Consider the following 19,427-nt stretch of genomic DNA (forward strand, 5'->3'; position numbering starts at 1 on the left):
CCCCCTGCTGCCCCCACAGCTTTGGGGGATTTGGGTGAAGAGAAAAATGAGAGAAACCCCCACCAGACCCCCCATCCCCTTCTCTGGGGCTCCCCAAATCCTGTCCCCCAGCCCAGCTCCTCTCCAGGGACAGGATTGGGGGGGGGGGACAGAAATCCTGAGCCCCCCTCAATTAGACAATTAGAGTGGGGGTTTAGGGGGGGTCCCCAATGACACTGGGTGGGTTTTTGGGGGGTGGCACGGGGTGGGGACAGAACCCTGCAGGGAGGTGCCGTGGGATTGCTGGTGCTCGTGTCTGCTTAAAAAAAAGGGGGGGGCTCTGCCAGGCCCCCCATGCACCCACCCCGGTCCCCACGGTCCCATCCCCTCCTTGGAAGGGGGTATTGACCCCCCCAAAATAACCCTAAACCACACCAAAATTTACAGCATGGCCCAGGGTAGGTGAGACCCCCCAGGGGGGACATGAACTGGAGTTAACTGGGGTTAACTGGGCAAGGGGAGCTCTGGTCCCCCCCCAGGATTTGGAAGGAAGGGAGAGGAGCAGCTTCACCAGAGACAGAGAGGAAAATGGGGGAGGTGGGGAAGGAGGGCAAGGAAAAAGGAGAAAAGGGGGGGGAAATGAAAAATAAAAGATGGATCTTTCTTGTTTTATAAAAAGGAAAAAAACAAAAAACAACAACAAAAAAAAATTTAAAATAAAATACAACGGCACAACAACCACCGACAACAGAGCGGGGGGGACCCTGCGCCCCCCCTTGGTCACACTGAGCTGCCAGGGGCGGGCCCTGGTGCCCCCCCCCACACGCTCGGTGCCCCCCCACACGCTCTGTGCCCCCCCCCCACACTCACACACTCACACACACACCCACACCCCTCCCACCCCCGTGGGGACACGCGGGTCACCGTCCCTGGCCGGCGCTCCCAAGTGCCGTGGATGTGGAGTTCCCGGGCAGCTCCCGGGGCAGCTTCCAGACTGTACAAGGTTTTTTGGGGGGGTGGGGAGGACCCCCAAGATGCTGGGGGTGCGCAGAGGGCAGGGAGGGCATTGTCCCATCGGCTGAGTCCTGAGCCCCATGGCTCGTGCTCCGCGCCCGCTGCCGGAGGGGCTGCGTGGCCAGGGGATTTTCTTCCCATTTCTGGGTTTTTTAATTAAAAAAAAGGTGTGGGGGGTGTTGTTGGTTTGTTTGTTTTTTTTCCTGTGTGTTTTTCTTCTCTTTCTAGAAAGTCCAGAGCTGGTAGCGAGGGGGTTATGGGGGTAGGGATGGAGAGACACCCCCCTGGAAAGAATGAAATTCCAAAAAAAAAATCGCTTCCCCTCGGGAGTAAAGCAGGGGGCAGGGTTGGGGGGCTCTCTCCTGGCCCCCCAGCCTGGGGGAAGCAGCCCCTGATCCCCCTCCGTAGTGTGAGCTCGGCGGAGGGGTCCCCCCGGCCCCCGCTCCCCGCGCTGGGGGTCCCACGGGGGGGCAGGAGGAAGAGGAGGAAGGATTTTGAGGGGCTGCAGGGAGGATTTGGGACCGAAACCGAGAAACCAAACGACGTTACAAAGAGCTTGGCCGATCAGTTGGAGTCGGAGTCGGAGGAGTCCCCCGAGGAGGAGGAGGAACTGCTGCTGCCCTCTGAGTCGTTGTCATCCTCATCCTCATCATCCTCATCCTCATCATCCTCGTCGTTCTGGGAGGAGGGTGGCAGAGAGGAGGGAGAGGTCAGGGCAGGGTTAGTCATCATCACCTCTTTGTCCCCTGCTCACCCTCCTCGCAGGTGTGACCCCCCACCCTCCCATCGCTGCCCCCGGGGGTCTGGGGGAGGAGGAGGAGGAAGGACACGGGCAGGAGCCAGGAGTGAGTTAGCGAGGGCTCAGCTCGGGGTGCCGGGGGGGACGTGCCGGAGCAGCGCGCGGGGGTCCTGCCCTCACCTCTGCCACTGCCTCGCTACACGATCCGAGGGAGGTTACCCGACCCGCCTCGGGCCTCAGTTTCCCCCCTCTAAAGCCAGGGAAGGAAGAGGCGTGAGCTGAGACCAGCGAGGGGGTGGAAACACCTCACCTGTCCGGTGGTGAGCACAAGGCACGGACACGGTTTCTGCCCCCAGCGCCATCCAGCATAGTCTGATTTCAGTTGCACCGGTGTAAAGCTTTGACTCTGGTGACTTACTCGGCATTCACACTGGCGCAAACGGAGCCGAGACCAGACTCAGTATCTCCACCAGGAAAAAGACAGGAGATTTTTCTCTGCTCACTGGGGGCTCTGCACATCCCCCCGCACCTCTAGGTCCCGAGGCTGCTCCTGACTACGCCCCGCGGCTGCTCCTCGGGCCCTCCCCGGGAACTCCGGGGGGATCCTGCTCCCCCTTCTTCTCCCCACGTCCCCCTGCTTCCCAGGGGGGGGCTCCTCCACCACGGATCTATCTGAGCCCGGCTGCAGGTGCCCCCCAGCCCCCGGGGAGGGTGAGGGGGGCCCTGTGCCCTCCCTGTGCCACGGCCTCACCTCGTCCCCGTCCTCGCTCTCCTCCTCGCTGCTGGACTCTGAGGAGTCGCCGCCTTCCTCTGACGAGTCACCGTTGTCATCATCGTCATCCTCATCTTCATCGTCATCTTCCTCCTCCTCTTCCTCCTCGTCATCGTCCTCTGACTCCTGCAGATCAGGAGGGGCTTGGTGAGCTCCTGGACCTCCACACCCATGGGTGCAGCTCCCACCCCATCCCTGACAATGCCCCTTTGGGTTCCTCCAGCCATTGAGCAGATCAGGTGATTCCCTACCCCACACCTTGCTGGGAGCTTTTCTCCATTTACACTGAGAATTGAACCAAAAAAGGTCCCAGAGCAGGTACCAGAGTCAAAACCCAACCTGGATGGGTTCTGAGCAGGGATTTGGGGAAAGTTTATGGTTTTGAGGACAGGGCAGGCAGCTGGAAGCACAAAGGATGCCTCAGAGAAGGGGTGTGGGTCCCCCCTGACATGCTCCCCAGGGAGGGATGGGTGGCCCCATGGGGCTGCTGTGACTCACCGACTTGGACTGCATCGTTGGCTTCATCTTGGGGTTGGGACCCCGGATCTTCCCTATGCTCTTGCGTTTCTGTGGGAACAAAACAGAGCCTTTTAGGGCTCAAGTTCAGCTCCTTCCCAGTGTCCAGCCCAGAGAAAATCCCACTGGTGAGCTGCCAGGGGGACAAATCCCCACTGGAGAGGCTCTCTGGAGTGTTGCATATCCAAACCTCATGCAGGACAGACTCTGCCCAGTCCCAAGCCCCGGTAACCCCATCCCACTCCCAAACTCCTGGGATCCCAGCACACATGGATACTCACGTTGGAAATGTGTTCCTTGTACGCAGCCCGCTCCTGGGGTGAGAGGCTCTGTGGGGACAGGGACACAGTCAGGAATGGGAAGACGTGGAACAGAACGGGGGATGGAGCGGGGAAGGGCTCTAGCACAGGGCACAGCCTCAAGTATGTAACTTTTATCCTTTAAAGTTACAAAATGTCAAAAAATGGCCTGGAGGTGGCGGTTTCTGGAGGAGGGGTGGGAACAGAGACCACGCCAAACACCATCCCCAAAACCAAGGGATCCCACCAGGTGTCGGGATCCAGCACCCACCTTGAGCCAGATGTCGAGGTGCACCTTGTACTGTTTCTGCTGCTCCTCTGCCAGTTTTTTGTAGTGGTCCTTCTGGCCCTGGGAGATGCGCTGCCAGCGGCTGCCGATCTCCACCATGCGCTCCTTCAGCGGGAGGTGGTTCAGCTCCCCGTTGGACAGGAGCTCCTGGGAGAACTTCTGGTAACCGTTCCTGCACGGGAGAGCGCAGGGACCAGGCTGGGACAGGGGGTACAGACAACTCAGGTGCCCATAACCCCTGTCCAGCCACACCAGGGTCCAACCCACCCTCCCTCCTCTTGTTCTGAGCCCTTCCCACCAGCACAGCCAGACCCAGTTTTTCACATCCCAGGTACTCACATTGGGGGTTTCTTCGGCTCTCCCTGGAATTTCATTTTCTTGGTGGAGTTGGTGGAGCACGGAGGGGCCCGCATCTCGCTCAGCTCCCTCTGAGCCACAGGAGAGAGAGAGGGTCAGGGAGAGGGGCAGGGCTGGCTAAGGGACATGGTGAGGGGCAGGATGGGGCAGAGACCCACCTCGTATCGCTTCTGATCCTCCGCTGCCTTCTTGATCCACATCAGCTTCTCTTTCTTCTCCATGTTGTTCCAAGTGGCCTCCATGGCCTTCAGCGCTTTGCCCCGGTCGTTCTGTGGGACAGAACCACCACGATGCATCAAAAACCCTGGGACATTTGGGTGCTGCTGCTGGGGCACTGCTCCCTCTGGGACCCCCATCCTCCCCACGGCTCCCAACCCAAACCCAGGTGAGAGAGCCAGAGAGAAATTCCTGGGAATTCCTGTTGGTGGGAGTGATGATCCCACCTCCAGCCCCTTTCCCAGCCCACTCCTCACCTTGAAACGAGCCAGGTAGTCCCCAATGACGCTCTGTTGCCAGATCTCCTCAGCAGTTTTGGGAGACTCAGGCAGCTTCCCACGTTCCTCCTTATCCGAGCCGTGCTTCTTCTCCGACTGCGCCTTCATCGCCGCCTCCCGCGCCTTGTACTTGGCCTGGGCAGGGGGCACGGGATGAGGGGACATGGCTGGGACACAGCCCCCAACACCAGGGGGACACTGGAGCTCCCCACAGTAGCACTTACAGCCCCCAACCCCATCTCAGGACTCCCCCCATCAGGAAAACCACCAAAGCCTTACAACTGAGGGTCAAGGCCCCTCTGAGGTTTCTTTATCTGGTGGGTTTTGACCCCCCCAAGAGATTGTGCTGACACTGGCACCTGTGTGACAGGTCACTGAGATGTTTGTGCCCCGTGGTGCAGGACAAGGACAGGAGCACCCCCTGCACTGCCCGAGATGCCCACAGGAGCAGTGGAGATGGGAGGAGGAACAGAGGGATGGTACCCACCTTCTTCTTCTCGGAGAGGTCGTTCCACATGCGGGCCAGGAGCCGGGTCAGCTCGCTCTCCGACAGCTCCGGCCGCTCCTCCTGCAGCTGCTTCCGCTTCTCCTCCGAGAAGATGAACATGGCTGAGATGGGTCGCTTGGGCTTCTCTGAGCTGGCCTGAGGGGGCACACGGGGCTGTGAGGGGGCGAGCCCATGCAGGGACTGCAGCCCCCCAAGCCCCTTGAGATGCACAACCCCATCCCAAGGCTCTGGCAGGTGCTGCCCCGTCCCTCCCGGTGCTGCTCCCACCTTGCCGGTCTCTGGTGAGGATTTTTTGGATGCAGGACTCGTCGCCCCTTTCCGGTTGCTGCCCAGCATCTTCTCCTCGCCCAGCACCCGCTGCTGCTCCTCCTCGGGCAGGCTCTGGGTGGCACAGGAGAAGAGACATGGTTAGACAGCCCAGTGCTAGTGAGGCCTTGAGGCAGTTGGGGAATAGGGACTCTGGGGAAGGGGAATTAATGCACTTGGGTGTCCTGATCCACATCCTGTCCCAGTCAGGACCAACATCTGGAACTGCACATGTACAGACTGGGGGTCCCCATGCTGTCACTCCCTATCTGGGCAGTGTCCCTCTCCCCCAGCTCAGCCATTTCTCAGTGAAAGTAGGTGGGCAGGTGCCTGGGTCTGGGCACACCCCTGGGTTTTCCACCCCGTGGCCCTGCAGCTGCAGCTGGGGCTGTGTCACATCCGCCTGGGGACGGGGACAATGCTGGGGTGGCCTCGGTGCGGCTTCCCCGCCTACGCCCGGCAAGGGAAGGAAGTGAGAGGCTGCACAGCCACAGTCACTGAACAGCCTCCCCTCCAGCTCCAGTCCTCTGCTCACCCCAGCTCCCCTCCCAGCTGGGGGCCCACCTTCACCTCCCAGTGCCCAACTGGAAGATGCTGGGTCAGGCATTAGGACAGATGGAAGGTCAAGGCTATGTGTAACCACCTGCACAGCACCCACAGCTGGGCCCAGACATGTTTAGGGGGAGCAGAGAGGGCAGCTCCCCATTTAAATCATCCCAGTCCCTGGGCAGAGTTCTCCATTCCCAAATTTGGGATCTCCAGCACCTGATGGCTGATCACCCCCTCATCACTCACCTCCAGGAAGCGGAGCAGCTCGATCTCGTAATCTTTCTTTTTCTGGAAGGAGATGGACACGTCTGGTTACACAGAGATCCCTCACTCCATCCCTGCTCCTTGCAGCCCCTGACCCAGCCCAAATCCCTTGGACACAGCACCCTCCACCTGGACCATCTGTTTGTCCCACACAGGAGACAGGATCAAGGGAGGTGACCGAGGACCTCAGGGAGAATCAGTGACACAGACCAGCACAGGGACTGAGGAAAGGTGAGGGCTTTGTTTCCAGGGATATTTGTAGCCCAGACTCTGCACTGGTGCCCACCTGACTCTTCCCCTACCTGCCCATCCTCAGCCACTCACCTGGTCACACTTTTTGTGGTAGGCGTCCTTTTCCTTCTGGGAGAGCAGCTTCCACTGCTGGCTGCACAGCACCATCCGCTCTGTGCTGGGCACGTCTTTCATGTTGGCCATCAGCTCTGCACAGTACAGGGAGTAGCTATTCCTGAAAAATCCACAGAGGGACCCAGTGTTAGGGAAAACTCGCCTCTGTGCAGCTGGCTCGGTGCAAAAAGCCTCCCAAAAACCTCCCAGCTAGGTTGCACCAGGCAAGGAAGTAAAGTGCCTGTGTTCTAGGGCAGCTGGGTGCTGAATCACCTCCTAAAAGCTAGAGTATCACTGTAAACCTCACTCAGATTCTCCCCAAAATGTGTATTTGATGTATATTTAAGGACTGGTTTAAAGGGATCACCACAGAATCATGTAGTCTTTAAGGCTGGAAAAGCCCTCTAACATCATCAGTCCAACCATGAACTAACACTGCCAAGGCCACCACTAAACCATGTCCTCAAGTGCCACATCCACACTTTTTGAACACTTCCAGGGTGGTCACCATCCACTGCCCTGCGGAAGCGGTTCCCAGGCTGTACCATGACGAAATGTGTCCTATAAACTCCATCTAACCCCTCTGTGTCTGTGATCCCAGAAGTTATCTGGGCTTCCCAAGCCCAGCAGAGTCCAGTTTCCTGTCTGGCAAGAACCAGCATCCCCTCAGGCTGTGGCTCCAGGAGGGACAGGACTCACGGGGGAGGCTTCGTGGGTCGTCCGTCGAACTTGTCCTTGAGCTGCCGCTCGGCCTTGGTGAGGGTGGAGCGGGTGATTCCCTCCTCGCTGATGTTCAGCTCCGGGTGCTTCTGGATGTAATCCCTCATGATCTCCTGTGGGAATGGAGAGCAGTCAGAGGGGCTGCCACCCCCGCCTGCTGGGCTCGGAGGAGGAGGAGAGAGAAGCCAACCATTGCCCTAATCCTGTGCCTGGGGATGCTGCTGCCTGCCTCGCACACGGCTGGAGAGGCAGGGCTCAGACTCACTAGGGACCTGCCAGGACCTGCCTGAACCCCCATGCTGGCTATCGGGAGAGGCCACGCAGGGCTGGGATGCTGAGTGGCTCGGAGTGAATGTTGGGACGAGTGTGTGGAGGGGACCGGGTGAGGCTGCTCCCTACCTCGTACTCCTTCCGCTGTTCCAGGGCCTTATGAATCCATTTCAGCCTCTTTTTATCCGAGAGTTGAGACCACTGCTTGCCCAGCGACTCTTTCACCTCCTTCGTGGTGGCCTGAAAACCCAAAGCCAGAGGTGAGGGCAGAGGGGTAAAATCCAAAAAAAAAGAGGGATGAAAAAATATGAAAAAATGGCAAAAAAAATGGCGTGGCCTGGTGGGGCCTGACAGCACCCAGCATGGGGTGGCTGGGAGCCGTGGGGGTGCGTGGGAGTGGGGGGCATGGCCAGAGGTGGATGTCTGTGCTGGAATCCTTTCCTGCCCTGACTCAGGTTGTGGTCACCCCTTCCTGGCAAAAAATGGGGGCTGAATCCCTGAGCCTCTTCCAGGTGTGCAGAGCCCCTCCTTACCTTGGTCCAGGCTCCGGGAGCTCCTAGCGGTGTCCTCCATCCCAACCCCCTGAAATGCTTCTCTCCCTTCCCCCTCCTGCCCCCAGCAGCGGGGTCCAGGACCCCCCAGCACTCACACTCGCACTCACTCCCACCCACCGTACTCACATCTGGACGCACTTTCAAGTAGATCTTCTTCTCGTGGTTGTACCACAGCTGCTGGGGGGTCTTGGGCTTTTCGGGGACGTCGGATTTCTTGGCGTTCTGGATGAGATCCGGGTGGTCTTCCCTTCAGCAGGCAGGGAGGTGGGGAAGGGAGAGCGTCAGGGAGGTGGCAGTGGCAAGGAGAGCACCCCTAACCTCACTGCAGGGCAGAGCCTCCATGGGCTCAGGGGCTGGGGGCCCCCCAAAAAAGAGCACAAGGGTTTTAGGAGAGATTTAAGTTTGTCCCTCCTTGGGGAGCATTGGCTACAGCCATCCCTGGGCTCAGCTGCAACCCTGAAGCAGCAGCAGGTCATTGGGAACACCAGGATCCACCTGGATCACAGCAATCACGTCCAAGAGGAAGGTCTGGAGTGACTGGGGGGGGACACTTCAGCTTTTATCAGTGCTGGTGGCAGGGCTCCTGTCCCCACCTCGCAGACCCTGACCCCCAGAGCATGGCTGGTTCTCTACTCTCCCCCTCATCCAGTCTCCCAGCTGGAGGGCTGCTCTCAGACACCTTTTCCTTGCTCTCTTTTTGCTGAATTCCTCCTCCTTTTCAAGCCAAAAGCCCATCAGTGGGCTCTATGAGCTATGCACAGGAGGGGAATGTGGATCTGCCTGGACGGGCCTGAGGAAATATGGGCGGGGGGGGGGCTGCCTGCTCACCTGAACCTCGCCAAGTTCCTCTCAAACTCCTGCTTCTCTCGCTGGAAGTCCTGGATATATTTCATCTGGGGACACAAAGCCACCACAGAGGTGGAGAGGGACGTCAGCACCAGGGAACAGGCAGGAAGATAATCTCTATCGACCTGGCTGGGCATCCCACCACCCCAAGCGGGACTCAAGGGCTCCACAGCCCATGGAATGGTCCTGCAGAGGGTTTCCAGCCTGCCCGAGACTCAGCAGCTGGCATCTCCCCTCTCTGTGTATGCCAGCAGCCCTGGGAAAGGGCACAGCATGACCTTGTGCCCTGGACTTTTCCTGGACATCCCAGAGTTAAAGCTGGGCCCCCCAAAGCCCTGCCCAGGCTCTGGCATCATCAGGTGGGCAGATCTCTGCTCCCAGCCTCTCTCAGAGCCTGTCCCCTGTGTCCCCTCACCCGGACAGGGTGGCACAGTGGGGCGTGTGCCTTAACCCCTTTAAACACAGATCCACCCAGTGGCAAAGCCACCATCCAGGTCCGTCAGGAAGAGACGGACCAACAGACAGACCCAACCGGCCTCCACCCCAGGGATCCTGGGAACCAGGACAGGAAAAGCCAAGGAAGTCTTACAGGTCTGACAGGACTAAACAAACACCTGGCTTCTCCTGTCGAGAGCTGCATTAAGCCCTCGCCAGGCAGAGCTGGAGCTCTGCTGGTTTTACTGGAAGAGCTGAGCAGAGCCCAGCACAGAGAGGCACATGATGGGAAGGGGCTTGCTGACCCTGTCCCCACCCCCCCATACCTTTTTCTTCTCGGGAAGCTCCTTGTATTTTTTGGACAGGATCTTGGTGAGATCCAGGTTGCTCATTTCGGGGTGAAGCTTGGCGTATTTGGCTCGCTTCTCCATGAAGAAGCGGAAATAGGGAGTCAGGGGCTTCTTGGGGAAGTCAGGGTGTTTCTGGGGAGACAGCAGAGTGGAGGACACTGAGCATGGAGCTGGCAGCACCACTGGGGTACAGCCTAACCCATGGCTCCCCAGACCTGGAGGCTGCCTCCATCTAGCCCTGCTGGTGATCCAGGCACAGCAGGCAAGGAGGGGGAAACTGCTGGTAATGAGAAACTACAGCATCTCATGGCTGGGAACCTTGGGAGCGGCCTCCAGCCATCCAGAGCTGTCAGCAGAGAGCAAGAGGGGACACTGGGGCAGGAGGAGGGGATGGGACCCAGCTCCCAGGGATGGACCATCGGCCACCCAGCTGAAAGCACCCAGCAGGCCAGGAATAGGACAGCAGCTTCCAGCCCCTCTGGAGCTAAACTTGGATGCAGGCTGCCAGCAGTACAGCCAGACATATTAAATGTACCCTGGAGTTGGCCCAGGCCCAGCACCACGGCCTCTGGAGCCTTAGGCAGCCGGACACCAGGATTAGGGACACTGAGGTGCCTGCAGGGGCTCCCACGGTGGGGCCACGTGGATCTGAGGTGCCACAGGGACAACAGGACCACATCCTGGGGAAGTGTGGGGTCACCCTTTAGGGACTGAGCCTAATTCCTGCCCAATACCTTGAGCTTTTTGCCTTTGTAAGGATTCTTCACATGCTCTTCAGCGTCCATAATGAGCTCTGTGAGGGTCCGGAATTTCCTCACCTGTGCAGGAAATGAAGAGACAAAGACTTGAATAGGGGACAGGGCAGATCCCCAGCATAGCAGAAAGCCACTAGGTTTTGTAATGCCACCCCAAAAATGACCGATCCCAGCCCCTCTGAGGGGGTCACAGTGCTGACAGCAGTGGGATGGTGCTGGCACCAACGACCAACAGCTCTGGGCACTCAGCTTGGACAATACCAACAACCCCAGGAATGTCAGTAGGACACTTGGACCCTGCCACAATGCCCCCAGAAAGCCCCAGTGGTATCAATTACCTCATTAGAGATCTCCATCCACTTCATCTTGCACATCTCCCCTGAGAAGTCCTTGAAAGCCACTTTTTCCCAATCCAGGTGGGACTCAGTGGTTTTGAACTTGCTCCCGTCGTTGGAGGGCAGGTTATTCTTCATGCACTCCAGGAGGGTTAGCATGTCCTCCTGCGACCAGCGGTCTGAGCAGTGAGAAACAGGATCAGCCAGGGGCAGGAAGCCTTTTCCCTTCCCTTCCCTTCCCGGCAGGACACCGGGACTACAGCTCCCGGCGTGCCGCTCCGGACCGCACGCCAGGACACGTAATCTCCACATGCTGCCTCTCGAGATTAAAGATCAAAGGGACGTGGCTGTTTCCATCACCCTCGAGCAACTTTCTGTGGGCCAAAACAATCTGGGCAAAGCTAGAAATTCCACTCGGTGCAAACCAGAGAGACTCGCTCATCCCAGAAAACCATCAGATAAGGGATGGCTCTGCTGCACGGGAGCAGAGGGCTATTTCCTACCACTGCAGAGTGACATGGGAGCAATGAGCTCTCCAGCCAAGCAGGAAGCAGGGAAACCCACTTTTTAAGTGCATGTGCCCAGAGCAACTGAAAAATCTCAGCATTGCTTTTTCTGCACCTCGGACAGCTTTGTGATCACCTGGGCCTGGCTCCATGGTGACCTCTGTCAAGGTCAAAGCTCCCAGACCACAAACTGAGTGGGGCAGAGCCCAGCACAGCTCCCCTGTGTCACAGAGGGGTCCCTGACAGTGCAGGATGATGTTCATATCACCCCAACATCCCCCAGACTGCTGGGAGGAGCATCCCCAGCTCCCATAGGAACATGCTACTAGAATGGTGGGATGGGCACATGGCAAAGCCAGAGAGCCTGGAGCAACCTGGAGGCCAGGACAGGCAGCAGCACCGTGCTGGGACAGGCAGCAGGCAGGATATCCTAGCCCTGAATGCCTCATCCTGCCCCAACCTTGGGGCTGCTTCCTTGCCAGGGGAATTCCTCCCTGCTCTAAGCTTCCACACCAGCAGGGGAGCACAGCCCAGGGTGCTCTGCAAACATGGGTGGCCCTGGGGAATGCAGCGGGGCCTGGGAGCGGAAGGAAAATTCCCTGGGGATGGGCTGGAGGAGGAGCAGAGCCTGGAGCCACCCGCCCACACAGCCACGGCTGCCTCATCCCCGGGATGGGCACACGGGATTCCCGCAGCACAGGACTGGCTCACCACAGCATTCCCTGCCTCACACCTCTGCCAGGTGAAGGCTGAGGTGTTTGGAGCTGCCTACAGGACATGGAGCCCCCCAGAGATGGGGACAGGGTGGCTCGTCACAGATCTGAGTGGAGCATCTCTCCCTCCATCTCCAGGAATGAAACCAAGCTCCCAGAAATATCCAGCTGCAGATTTCTCCAGCTGCAGTTCTCCTTCTACTCAAGACTCAGCATGAGGAAAACCACCTCCACCTCCTGCCCTTGCAGGGGTTTGGGGAAGGACAATACCCCTGGATTCCCAAATCCAAGCAAGGGATGTTAAAGGACATATGGGACCTGGTGAAGGGAGCATAGCCAGGACATGACCCCCAACATCCCATTTCCCCTCCTGGACCTGCCCGGTTGGGGGTCAAGGCAGGAACAGTTTGGGATCCAGCTGGTCCCTACAGTGACCTCATTAGGAATTAATAAGGAGGGAGAAGACAGAAAGAGCCCCCTTGGAAAGCAAGGGCCTGGTGGCTTGGGGTGTGTCCCCATGCTCATGGCTTCATCCCAAAACACCGTGAAGAGGCAAAAGAGATGGGAAACTCCCATTCCCTACAGAGCTGGGGGAGATCAGAACTGGGGGAGGGAGAATAGAGCCCCAAATTCTGTCTTCCTGTTTTTCCCATCCACTTTCCAAGCCTCCCAGGCAAGGACCAATGAGGCAGAACAGGGCTGGGAAGCTGGTGCCAACTTAACTTGCAGAAATCAGGAGGAATTACCAAAAGCAGCACAGCCACAAAAATCCAGAGGGGATGGAGAAGGGGATGAGACACCCCCCCCAAACCTGCCCCCATCAAGCCCACTGCCTCAGTTTCCCCCCTCAAATGCAGAAACACTCAGAGACCTTTGGCCCTGTGTGAACCCTCCACTGGCACACAGCCGGAATAACCACATCCCAAAGGAAAACATAAAAAACCAGTGGAAACATCCCAAAATCCTCGCTGGCAGCAGGGTGGGGACAACAGGGACCCCCCCACTCAGCCTTCCATCCCTCTGTTGCCCCTCCCTCAACCTGGGGCATGCTGAGAAACGCTGGAATTGCGGCGCTCACCCACCAGGATGAATGGGGCTGTCTGTGCCCTGGGACCGATTTATCCCGGCTCTCCTGGCACCGGCCGGGCCGGGTCTATATTAGGAAAGCTGCCCCGGTGTAATTAAATCCATCTCAAGTCCCGGAGAAGGACACGTGCTCCAGCTGAGTTCGCTCGAGGCAACAACCCCGACTGCAGCAGGGAAGGAGGAAAACGGGGGGACCTGGCAGGTGTGAGGGGCTGGATGGCACTCCACAGGTTTGGGGGACCCGAGGGGTTTTTAAGGGGTGGAGTGGCAGAGCCTTGCGAGTTGCCCTAAACAAACATCTCTCTTGTTTCCCTTGTTTTCCTGCCCCTTTTCCAATAAAAGTCAAAGCTCTGATGTCATGCTGGGGTCTGGAAGCTGGAGGCCCAAGGTAACGGCTCGGCTTTTAATGCAGCCCAGATGTGAGCAGGGAGGGCAGCACCTCTGTGCCAACCCCCCCTTCCCAATCCCCCTGGAACTCCAGTCCCCCCAAGAGCATCCCAGTGCCAAGGGGCTGCTGGTACACTGGAGCATGAATCCATGTGCTCGTACACGTGTGTGTGTGTTCCCCGTGGGGGATCAGAACTCGGGCAGGCAGATTCCCCCCCACCTCAACCCGCTGGCAGCCGGGATCACAGATCCCCCACCCCTCCTCCCTCTCCATCCCTCTGAGAAAAGGGGCGCTCCGAGGTTTATTTATTATTATTTTTAAGCGTGCCAGCAGCATTCCTCTGGGAGCACGTGCCGGGGGCTCACCTTGGTTTTTGGGAGCTGTCATTTCCAGGTCTGCAGGGCACTCAGCTTCGCCGTTCATCCTCCACCTGCCTGTGCCCAGCGTGGTCCCGCCGGCTCCCTCCTCACCCTCTTCCCGAAATCACTCCCGCACAGCTCTGCAAGGAAAGGGAGAACCCTGCTAGGCATCACCACCAGGATGGGGGGCCCCCAACTCCTAACGGGGAGTGGGGGAAACTTGATCCATGCATCCTCTCCATTCCCAGTGAATGAGTGCAGGAATACCCCCTCCCACCCATCCCGGTGAGATCTGGGAAGAACTCCAGCAGGAGGGATCCTACGTGGTGACGTGACCCCCACGATGGTCAGGGGAGGAGAAAAGGGGTGTGTGGGCAAAGGAAAAGGGTCCAGGGGTTTGTCTCCAAGGTGGGGGGAAGGATCTGAGAAGGATCCCAATAAATCCAACAGGAGACAGGTTCAAGGTGGCTCCCTGGCGTGGGTGGGATCCAAAAACCTGGGATGAAGAGAATCTGAGGCAAGAGGGCTCCAAAGGATCTCCTGTAAGGGGGCTCACTCCCCCATTGCAAAATGGGGGTTTCAAAGGAAGGCCCACCACAGATCCAGCAAAATCCTCCCCAGAGTTGGGGACATGCTTGGAGAAGAGAGGGGTCTCCCAGATCCAAGTGAACTGGGGGGAGCATTTGGGGACCTCAGGGGGATTCAGGGGTCTCCCAAGGGAGGAGAACAAGCCGGAGGAAGTTATTTCAACGGGGGGGGGCTCCAGGGGAAGGATGCCCTCAGACCCCATTAGAAAGGATCTTATGTCTCCATGGTGAAGGATAACCTAGGGAGGGAGACCCCAAAGCTGGTTGGGGGCAGGGGGGGTGGCAGGACAGCAGCCTGGAGGGATCCCCATGGGGGATTCCACTGGGGGACTCCCTGGAGGGCAGAGCGGGCAGGAGGCCTCAGGGGGATCCCCTGAGGGACAGGCCGCAGGCCTAGGGGGAGCAGGCCCAGGCCTAGGGAGGAGCTGGGCCTGGGGGATCCCAGGGGGAATCCAGGCTTGGGGGAGCCCTGGGGAGGGGGTCCAAGGGCTTCCGGCAGAACCGAGCCCTGGGCCTGAGGGAGGAGCAGCCGGGGAGGGCAGGGGGACGGCCCAGGGATGCAGAAACCCCGGGCCCCCGGCAGGATCCGGGATGGCCCCCGGGCGAGATGAGCTGCGGGAGGGGAATGCGAGAGCACCGCGGGGTGCAGGCCCCGCCAGGCCCGGGGGCCGGGCCAGCCCCCGGGGGGGCCGAATGTGGGACCCCCTGAGGGAGATCTGTCCTGGGGGGGCTGCGGGATCACCTGGGGGCGGATGAGGGGCGTGCAGACCCCTCCAGCGTGGGACCGAGGATCGCCCGGGGCGGGACGAACCCTGAAGGGATGGGGGGAACCGCTCCAGGCTTGGATCAACCCCCGCGGGGGGCGGACCTAGGACCACCCCCGGGGCCGGCCGAGGGATCGCCGCGGGGTGGGATCAAGCCCAGCCCCCGGGCGGCGTGAAAGCGGGGATCGCCCCGGGGTGGGAGCGGGGGATCGCAACCGGGGGGGGACGTGTGGGGGTGTCGCGAAAGGCGGGATCGCGACAGGGGGAGGGATCCGTGGGATCATGGCGGGGCGGGGCGGTGCGCGCGCACCGGGATCCCCGGGGGGCGCGCGGGGAGGGGGTGCGGGATCCCCCCGCGGGGGAGCCGGGGGGGGACCGGATCCCGCGCCCGGAGGGGGGGAGGAGAAGGAGGAGGAGGAGGAGGAGGAGGAGGCGGGGGAGGAAGGGGCCGGGCCGGCGGGCGGAGGCGGGGAGCCCGCACATGCCCTGCGCCGCCGGCCAGCTCCAGTCTCCTCCTCCACCAGGCAGCAGGAACCGGGTGGGACCGAGCGCGGGCGGCCCCGGCGGCGCCTCCCCCGCCCCCGGTTCCCACCCGGGCGCCAGCGAGCTGAGCCCCCCCCCCTTTTTTCTTTCCCTCCAACAACACCCGGGCAGACAATGGAAGGCGAGTTCGGGGGGCCGGGGGTGCGGAGAGGGGCCGGGGGAACGCGGAGCGCTTCCCCGGTCCCTCTCCGCACCCCCGGCCCCCCGGAGCGATGCGATGCGCTGCTTCATCCCCCCCCCTCACCGCATCCCCCCCGCATCCCCCCATCGTTACCGGCCGCTCTCCGCCGCGGCACACAATGGCCGGGCTGCGCCCGCCTCCGCCCGCCGCTCCTTCCCCTCCACCCGCGGTTATAAAGCCGAGACAAACCCACCTCTCCGGGCTGCTAAGGGGGAGGAGGAGGAGGAGGTGGTGGTGGAAGAAGGAGGGAGGAGGTTGGAGGCGGGGGGGTGTGGGGGGGAGCTCTAACCGAGCCGCCGCAGCCCCAACCCCGCCGCCGGAGCCGCTGGGGGAAGAAGAAGAAGGAGAAGGAGAAGAAGGAGGAGGAGGAGGAGGAGGGGGAAGGGGGGGCGGGGATGCCCGGCTGGGGGCGGCCGGGCAGCTGCAGCGAGCCGGGCGAGGGCAGCGCGACCTCCCCGCACCGACCCCCGGGGAGCGGCTCCTACCCGATCCTCCCCCCCTCTCTTTTTCCCCACCGCCGCCCCCTCCTCGCTTTTCCTTTCCTCGTTTTTCCTTTCCTTTCCTCCCTTTCTTACCCCCCTCTTTTCTCTCCGCGACCCCTCCTCGAGCCCGCAAACACCCACCCACCCAGCGGGGGGCTGGAGCCCCGCTCCCGGTCCGGAGGGAAGAAAGGAAGGGAAGGGGGGTGAAAGGCGGAAAAAAAAAAAAAAAAACAGGGGGAGGAAAAAAAATATAGATAAAAAGAAAAGAGGGAGAAAAAAGGGATAAAGAGGGGATACAGCGAGGATAAGGGGAGATGAAGCGCGGGGGGGGTCGGCCGAGCCCCGGCACGCACCGGCGGAGCGCGGCGCCCAGCTCCCGCCGCGGCGCGGGACTCACCCGGGCTCGGGAAAAACAAGCGGGCAGCGCTGGAAGCCTGCCCCCGAAATCCAGCTGCGGCACCGGGGAGGAGGGAGGGAAGGCGAGCGGGAAGGAGGGAGGGAGCGAGGAGGAGGAGAGGGAAGGGAAAAAGGAGGGAGAGAAGGGGGGGGCACACCGGGGCCGCCGAGCCGGGCGCTGCCCCCCGCCCCGAGCCCCAGCGCGGTGCCCCCCGCGGGCGGGCGAGGCGGGCGAGCCCCGGCGGTGGCGGCTTCCTGCCCGCGGGGCCTGCGCGAAACCAGCCTTTCTAAAAAAAAAAAAAAAAAAAAAAATCTCTCTTTTATATTTATCTATCTATCTCTCCCTAAAAAAAAAAAAAAAATCGCTCCGGTGGGCGCGACCCCCTCCCCGTTCCCGTCGGAGCGGCGGCGGAGCGCCTTACCGAGCCCGGAGCGCGGCGGTGGCGGCGGCGGCAGCGGGAGCCCGGGGAGGAACAAAGCGCCTCCTCCAGCCCCGCCGGCGGAGCGGCGCGGCGGCGAATGGCGAGCCCGGGCGGCGGGCACGGCGCGGCGCGGCGGGGCACGGCGGCGGCGGCTCCCCCGGCGCGGGCACGTACCGGCGGGGCCGCCGCTTTGGGGGGCGGCGGGGGCTCGGGGCTCGCTCGGCGGGGCCGGGGCGGGGGAGCGGCGGTTGAACGGCGGCCAGCTCTGCAGCGCTGGCCCCGGGCGTGGACGCGCTCCAGTCCCCGCAGAGACGATCGCGCTTTCCCCCGCCTCCATGGCGCTGCGTTCGCTCTTCCAATCAGCCGGGCTGAGCGCGCCGGGATCCGCCGGGATCTCCCCGCCAGCCCCGCCGCCCCGCCGCCGCTTTCCGCCGGGTTTTTTATTGCTCTTTGCTTTTGCAACACTGTGGTGAGAAGAAAAAGCAGGATGCGAGGAGGCGGAGAAGGCCTGCCCGAGGAGGAACAGGGGGGGGGGGGGGGGGGGGGGGGTGGGGGGCGGGGGGGGGGGGGACAGGGATGGGGGGGGGGGGATTGGGAAGGGAGAAGAAAAAAAAAAAAAATCCAAATCTCTTACATGTGCAACAAATCCTCGGCCGGCGCTTGCATAAAGAAGAAAAATAAAAAATAGTTAATAGGTGGGTGGACAAAGAGAGGACTCGAGAGTTGGGAAAACAAAAATATTAAAGCGGGTTTTAATTTTGTTAAAGCAGGAGCGGGGTTGGGGGGGGGGGGAGCCGAGCCGGGCCCCCACGGGCACGGCGGGCGGGGCCTGCGCGCTCTGCCCGCCCCGCGGGGCCCCGGGACAACAAAAATAAAAAAAATCAACAGCACGTAAAACATCCACCCGCTCCCGGCCCATTAAGCACCGGACACGAGGGGTGCGCCCACACCCCAGCAGATCCCACAGAACCCAAACGCAGCGAGCCCGGCAAAACTATAGTAGCTCTTTTTGTGTTCTCTTCATTACTTCCCTCGTGTACTGTGCTCGTTTTCCACTCGAGATTATCCTCTCCGGCTCCTCCCCCTTGCGCCAGTCCTCTCCCTTGCTGCTCTCCTCCATCCCTGCTACTCAGAAATCTCCTCTCTCTCCGTGCTCAATAACAGTCAACGAACTGTCTCGCCCCATGACTCTCTCTCAAGTCTAGAATAGTGATCCTTAATGGATTTTTCACTTTCTGTAATCCTCCCCCATCCCCTTTGGGTTTTTCATGCTGCTTTCGTCCTCTCCGCCGCACGCCACTCGAGCCTGACTCCCTTGGTGCCTTTCCTTGGATCTGCCTTCCCCTTGGTCAAAAAATCGCCTCTCCCCAACAGTCCGGCATTCCCTCCCTTCTGCCTGTTCCCCGTCAACGTTCAGCTTTCCCTGCCCTTGTGGCTGTCGTCTTCCTTTGCCAAGCCGGGTACGCCGCCGTGTCCCCCCAATGTGCGTGGCAGGCTCCGCCCCCGGCCTTTCTTTCCACAAGCGCCGCCTGGCCACCACCGTAAGCCTTTCGACACCGGCGGAGTTCTACCTTTCACACAATCGGCACTCCATGGACTCGGGGGTTTAGCTCCCGACGCTGGCTGGCGTCTTCCTTCGTCGTTTTCCTAGTCCCGGGTGTCCCTTCCTTTCCGATATGGTGGCTGATCTAACTTGTTCCGCGTCGGGCGTTGTCGACTCCGTCGGCTCCGAGGCCTGAGCTCTTTCTAGCGTCGATCTTTGTGCAGGAGCTTCGACTCAACACCACCAAAGCCCACTCTCCAGGAAATCCCACACCCAATCCTAAGTCCGTCCGTACTTGCTGTCCACGAAGATCGACGCTTCACTTCCGGGTGATCGTAGGTTGGCGGGAGTCCCCCCGGTGTCCCTTCCGCGTGCAATCCCTATCAGAGGGGCACGGTCCTCACTAGCCGCCATCCTGGCCGCTGGTCCGTGGTGCCTCACTTTGCGTGGCGCGTGCCAGACCGTATTCGCTGCTCCCCGGCCCCTTACCTGCTCCTGTGCCATGGCGCCCCGGGGAGTCCCCCCCTCGCTTTTCCCCGCCCCCCGGATCTTATGCCGGAACGCTCGTCTGTTCCCTGTCTTATACCCGCGTCTCCTCTTTGCTCTTCGACTCATCCTCCCCTTGATCGTTACTCTCCATTGTTGTGCTTAGTCGTCTCCCTCCTGTGCTTTTCACGCCTGTTTATATGGAAAAGGAAATAAGAAATATAATAATCCCTAAATGTGGGTAAAACACACACACACACACGGCTGGTTTGGGG

The 19,427-nt window shown here is 60.5% G+C and overlaps 1 protein-coding gene across 14 annotated transcripts; it reads right to left on the reverse strand.

Moving 5' to 3' along the window:
* Window positions 1-619: 619 nt before the first annotated feature.
* Window positions 620-17,232, reverse strand: UBTF (upstream binding transcription factor). 14 transcript variants are annotated; one of them, XM_050985490.1, is made up of 22 exons: window positions 17,124-17,232; window positions 13,755-13,888; window positions 10,700-10,875; window positions 10,341-10,424; window positions 9,583-9,738; window positions 8,804-8,868; window positions 8,114-8,222; window positions 7,551-7,661; window positions 7,131-7,264; window positions 6,411-6,552; window positions 6,069-6,110; window positions 5,235-5,348; window positions 4,947-5,102; window positions 4,439-4,594; window positions 4,124-4,234; window positions 3,948-4,036; window positions 3,591-3,780; window positions 3,302-3,349; window positions 3,003-3,071; window positions 2,484-2,630; window positions 2,043-2,162; window positions 620-1,671 (listed from the first exon to the last, which is right to left on the reverse strand). In XM_050985490.1, the coding sequence occupies exons 2-22, from the start codon at window positions 13,810-13,812 to the stop codon at window positions 1,558-1,560; spliced, it is 2,391 nt and encodes a 796-aa protein (XP_050841447.1). In that variant the 5' UTR covers window positions 13,813-13,888; window positions 17,124-17,232; the 3' UTR covers window positions 620-1,557. The 14 variants fall into 14 exon arrangements, with proteins under 14 accessions (XP_050841447.1, XP_050841446.1, XP_050841441.1 ...); XM_050985489.1 differs by having other exon boundaries at window positions 8,102-8,222; XM_050985484.1 differs by having other exon boundaries at window positions 8,093-8,222.
* Between the last annotated feature and the right edge of the window lie 2,195 nt (window positions 17,233-19,427).

Source organism: Serinus canaria, chromosome 27 (assembly GCF_022539315.1).
Source record: "Serinus canaria isolate serCan28SL12 chromosome 27, serCan2020, whole genome shotgun sequence".
NCBI lineage: Eukaryota > Metazoa > Chordata > Aves > Passeriformes > Fringillidae > Serinus > Serinus canaria.

Bases quoted from the DNA above. Each gene is read 5' to 3' on its own strand.
- UBTF (XM_050985484.1), bottom strand. From the start codon at position 13,812: ATGAACGGCGAAGCTGAGTGCCCTGCAGACCTGGAAATGACAGCTCCC. The intron at 3,350-3,590 runs GTGGGTGCTGGA...CTGTCCCCACAG, and splicing joins ACCTCGACATCTGGCTCAAG to AGCCTCTCACCCCAGGAGCG. The intron at 1,672-2,042 runs GTGAGGTGTTTC...CCCTCCTCCCAG, and splicing joins TTGTGCTCACCACCGGACAG to AACGACGAGGATGATGAGGA.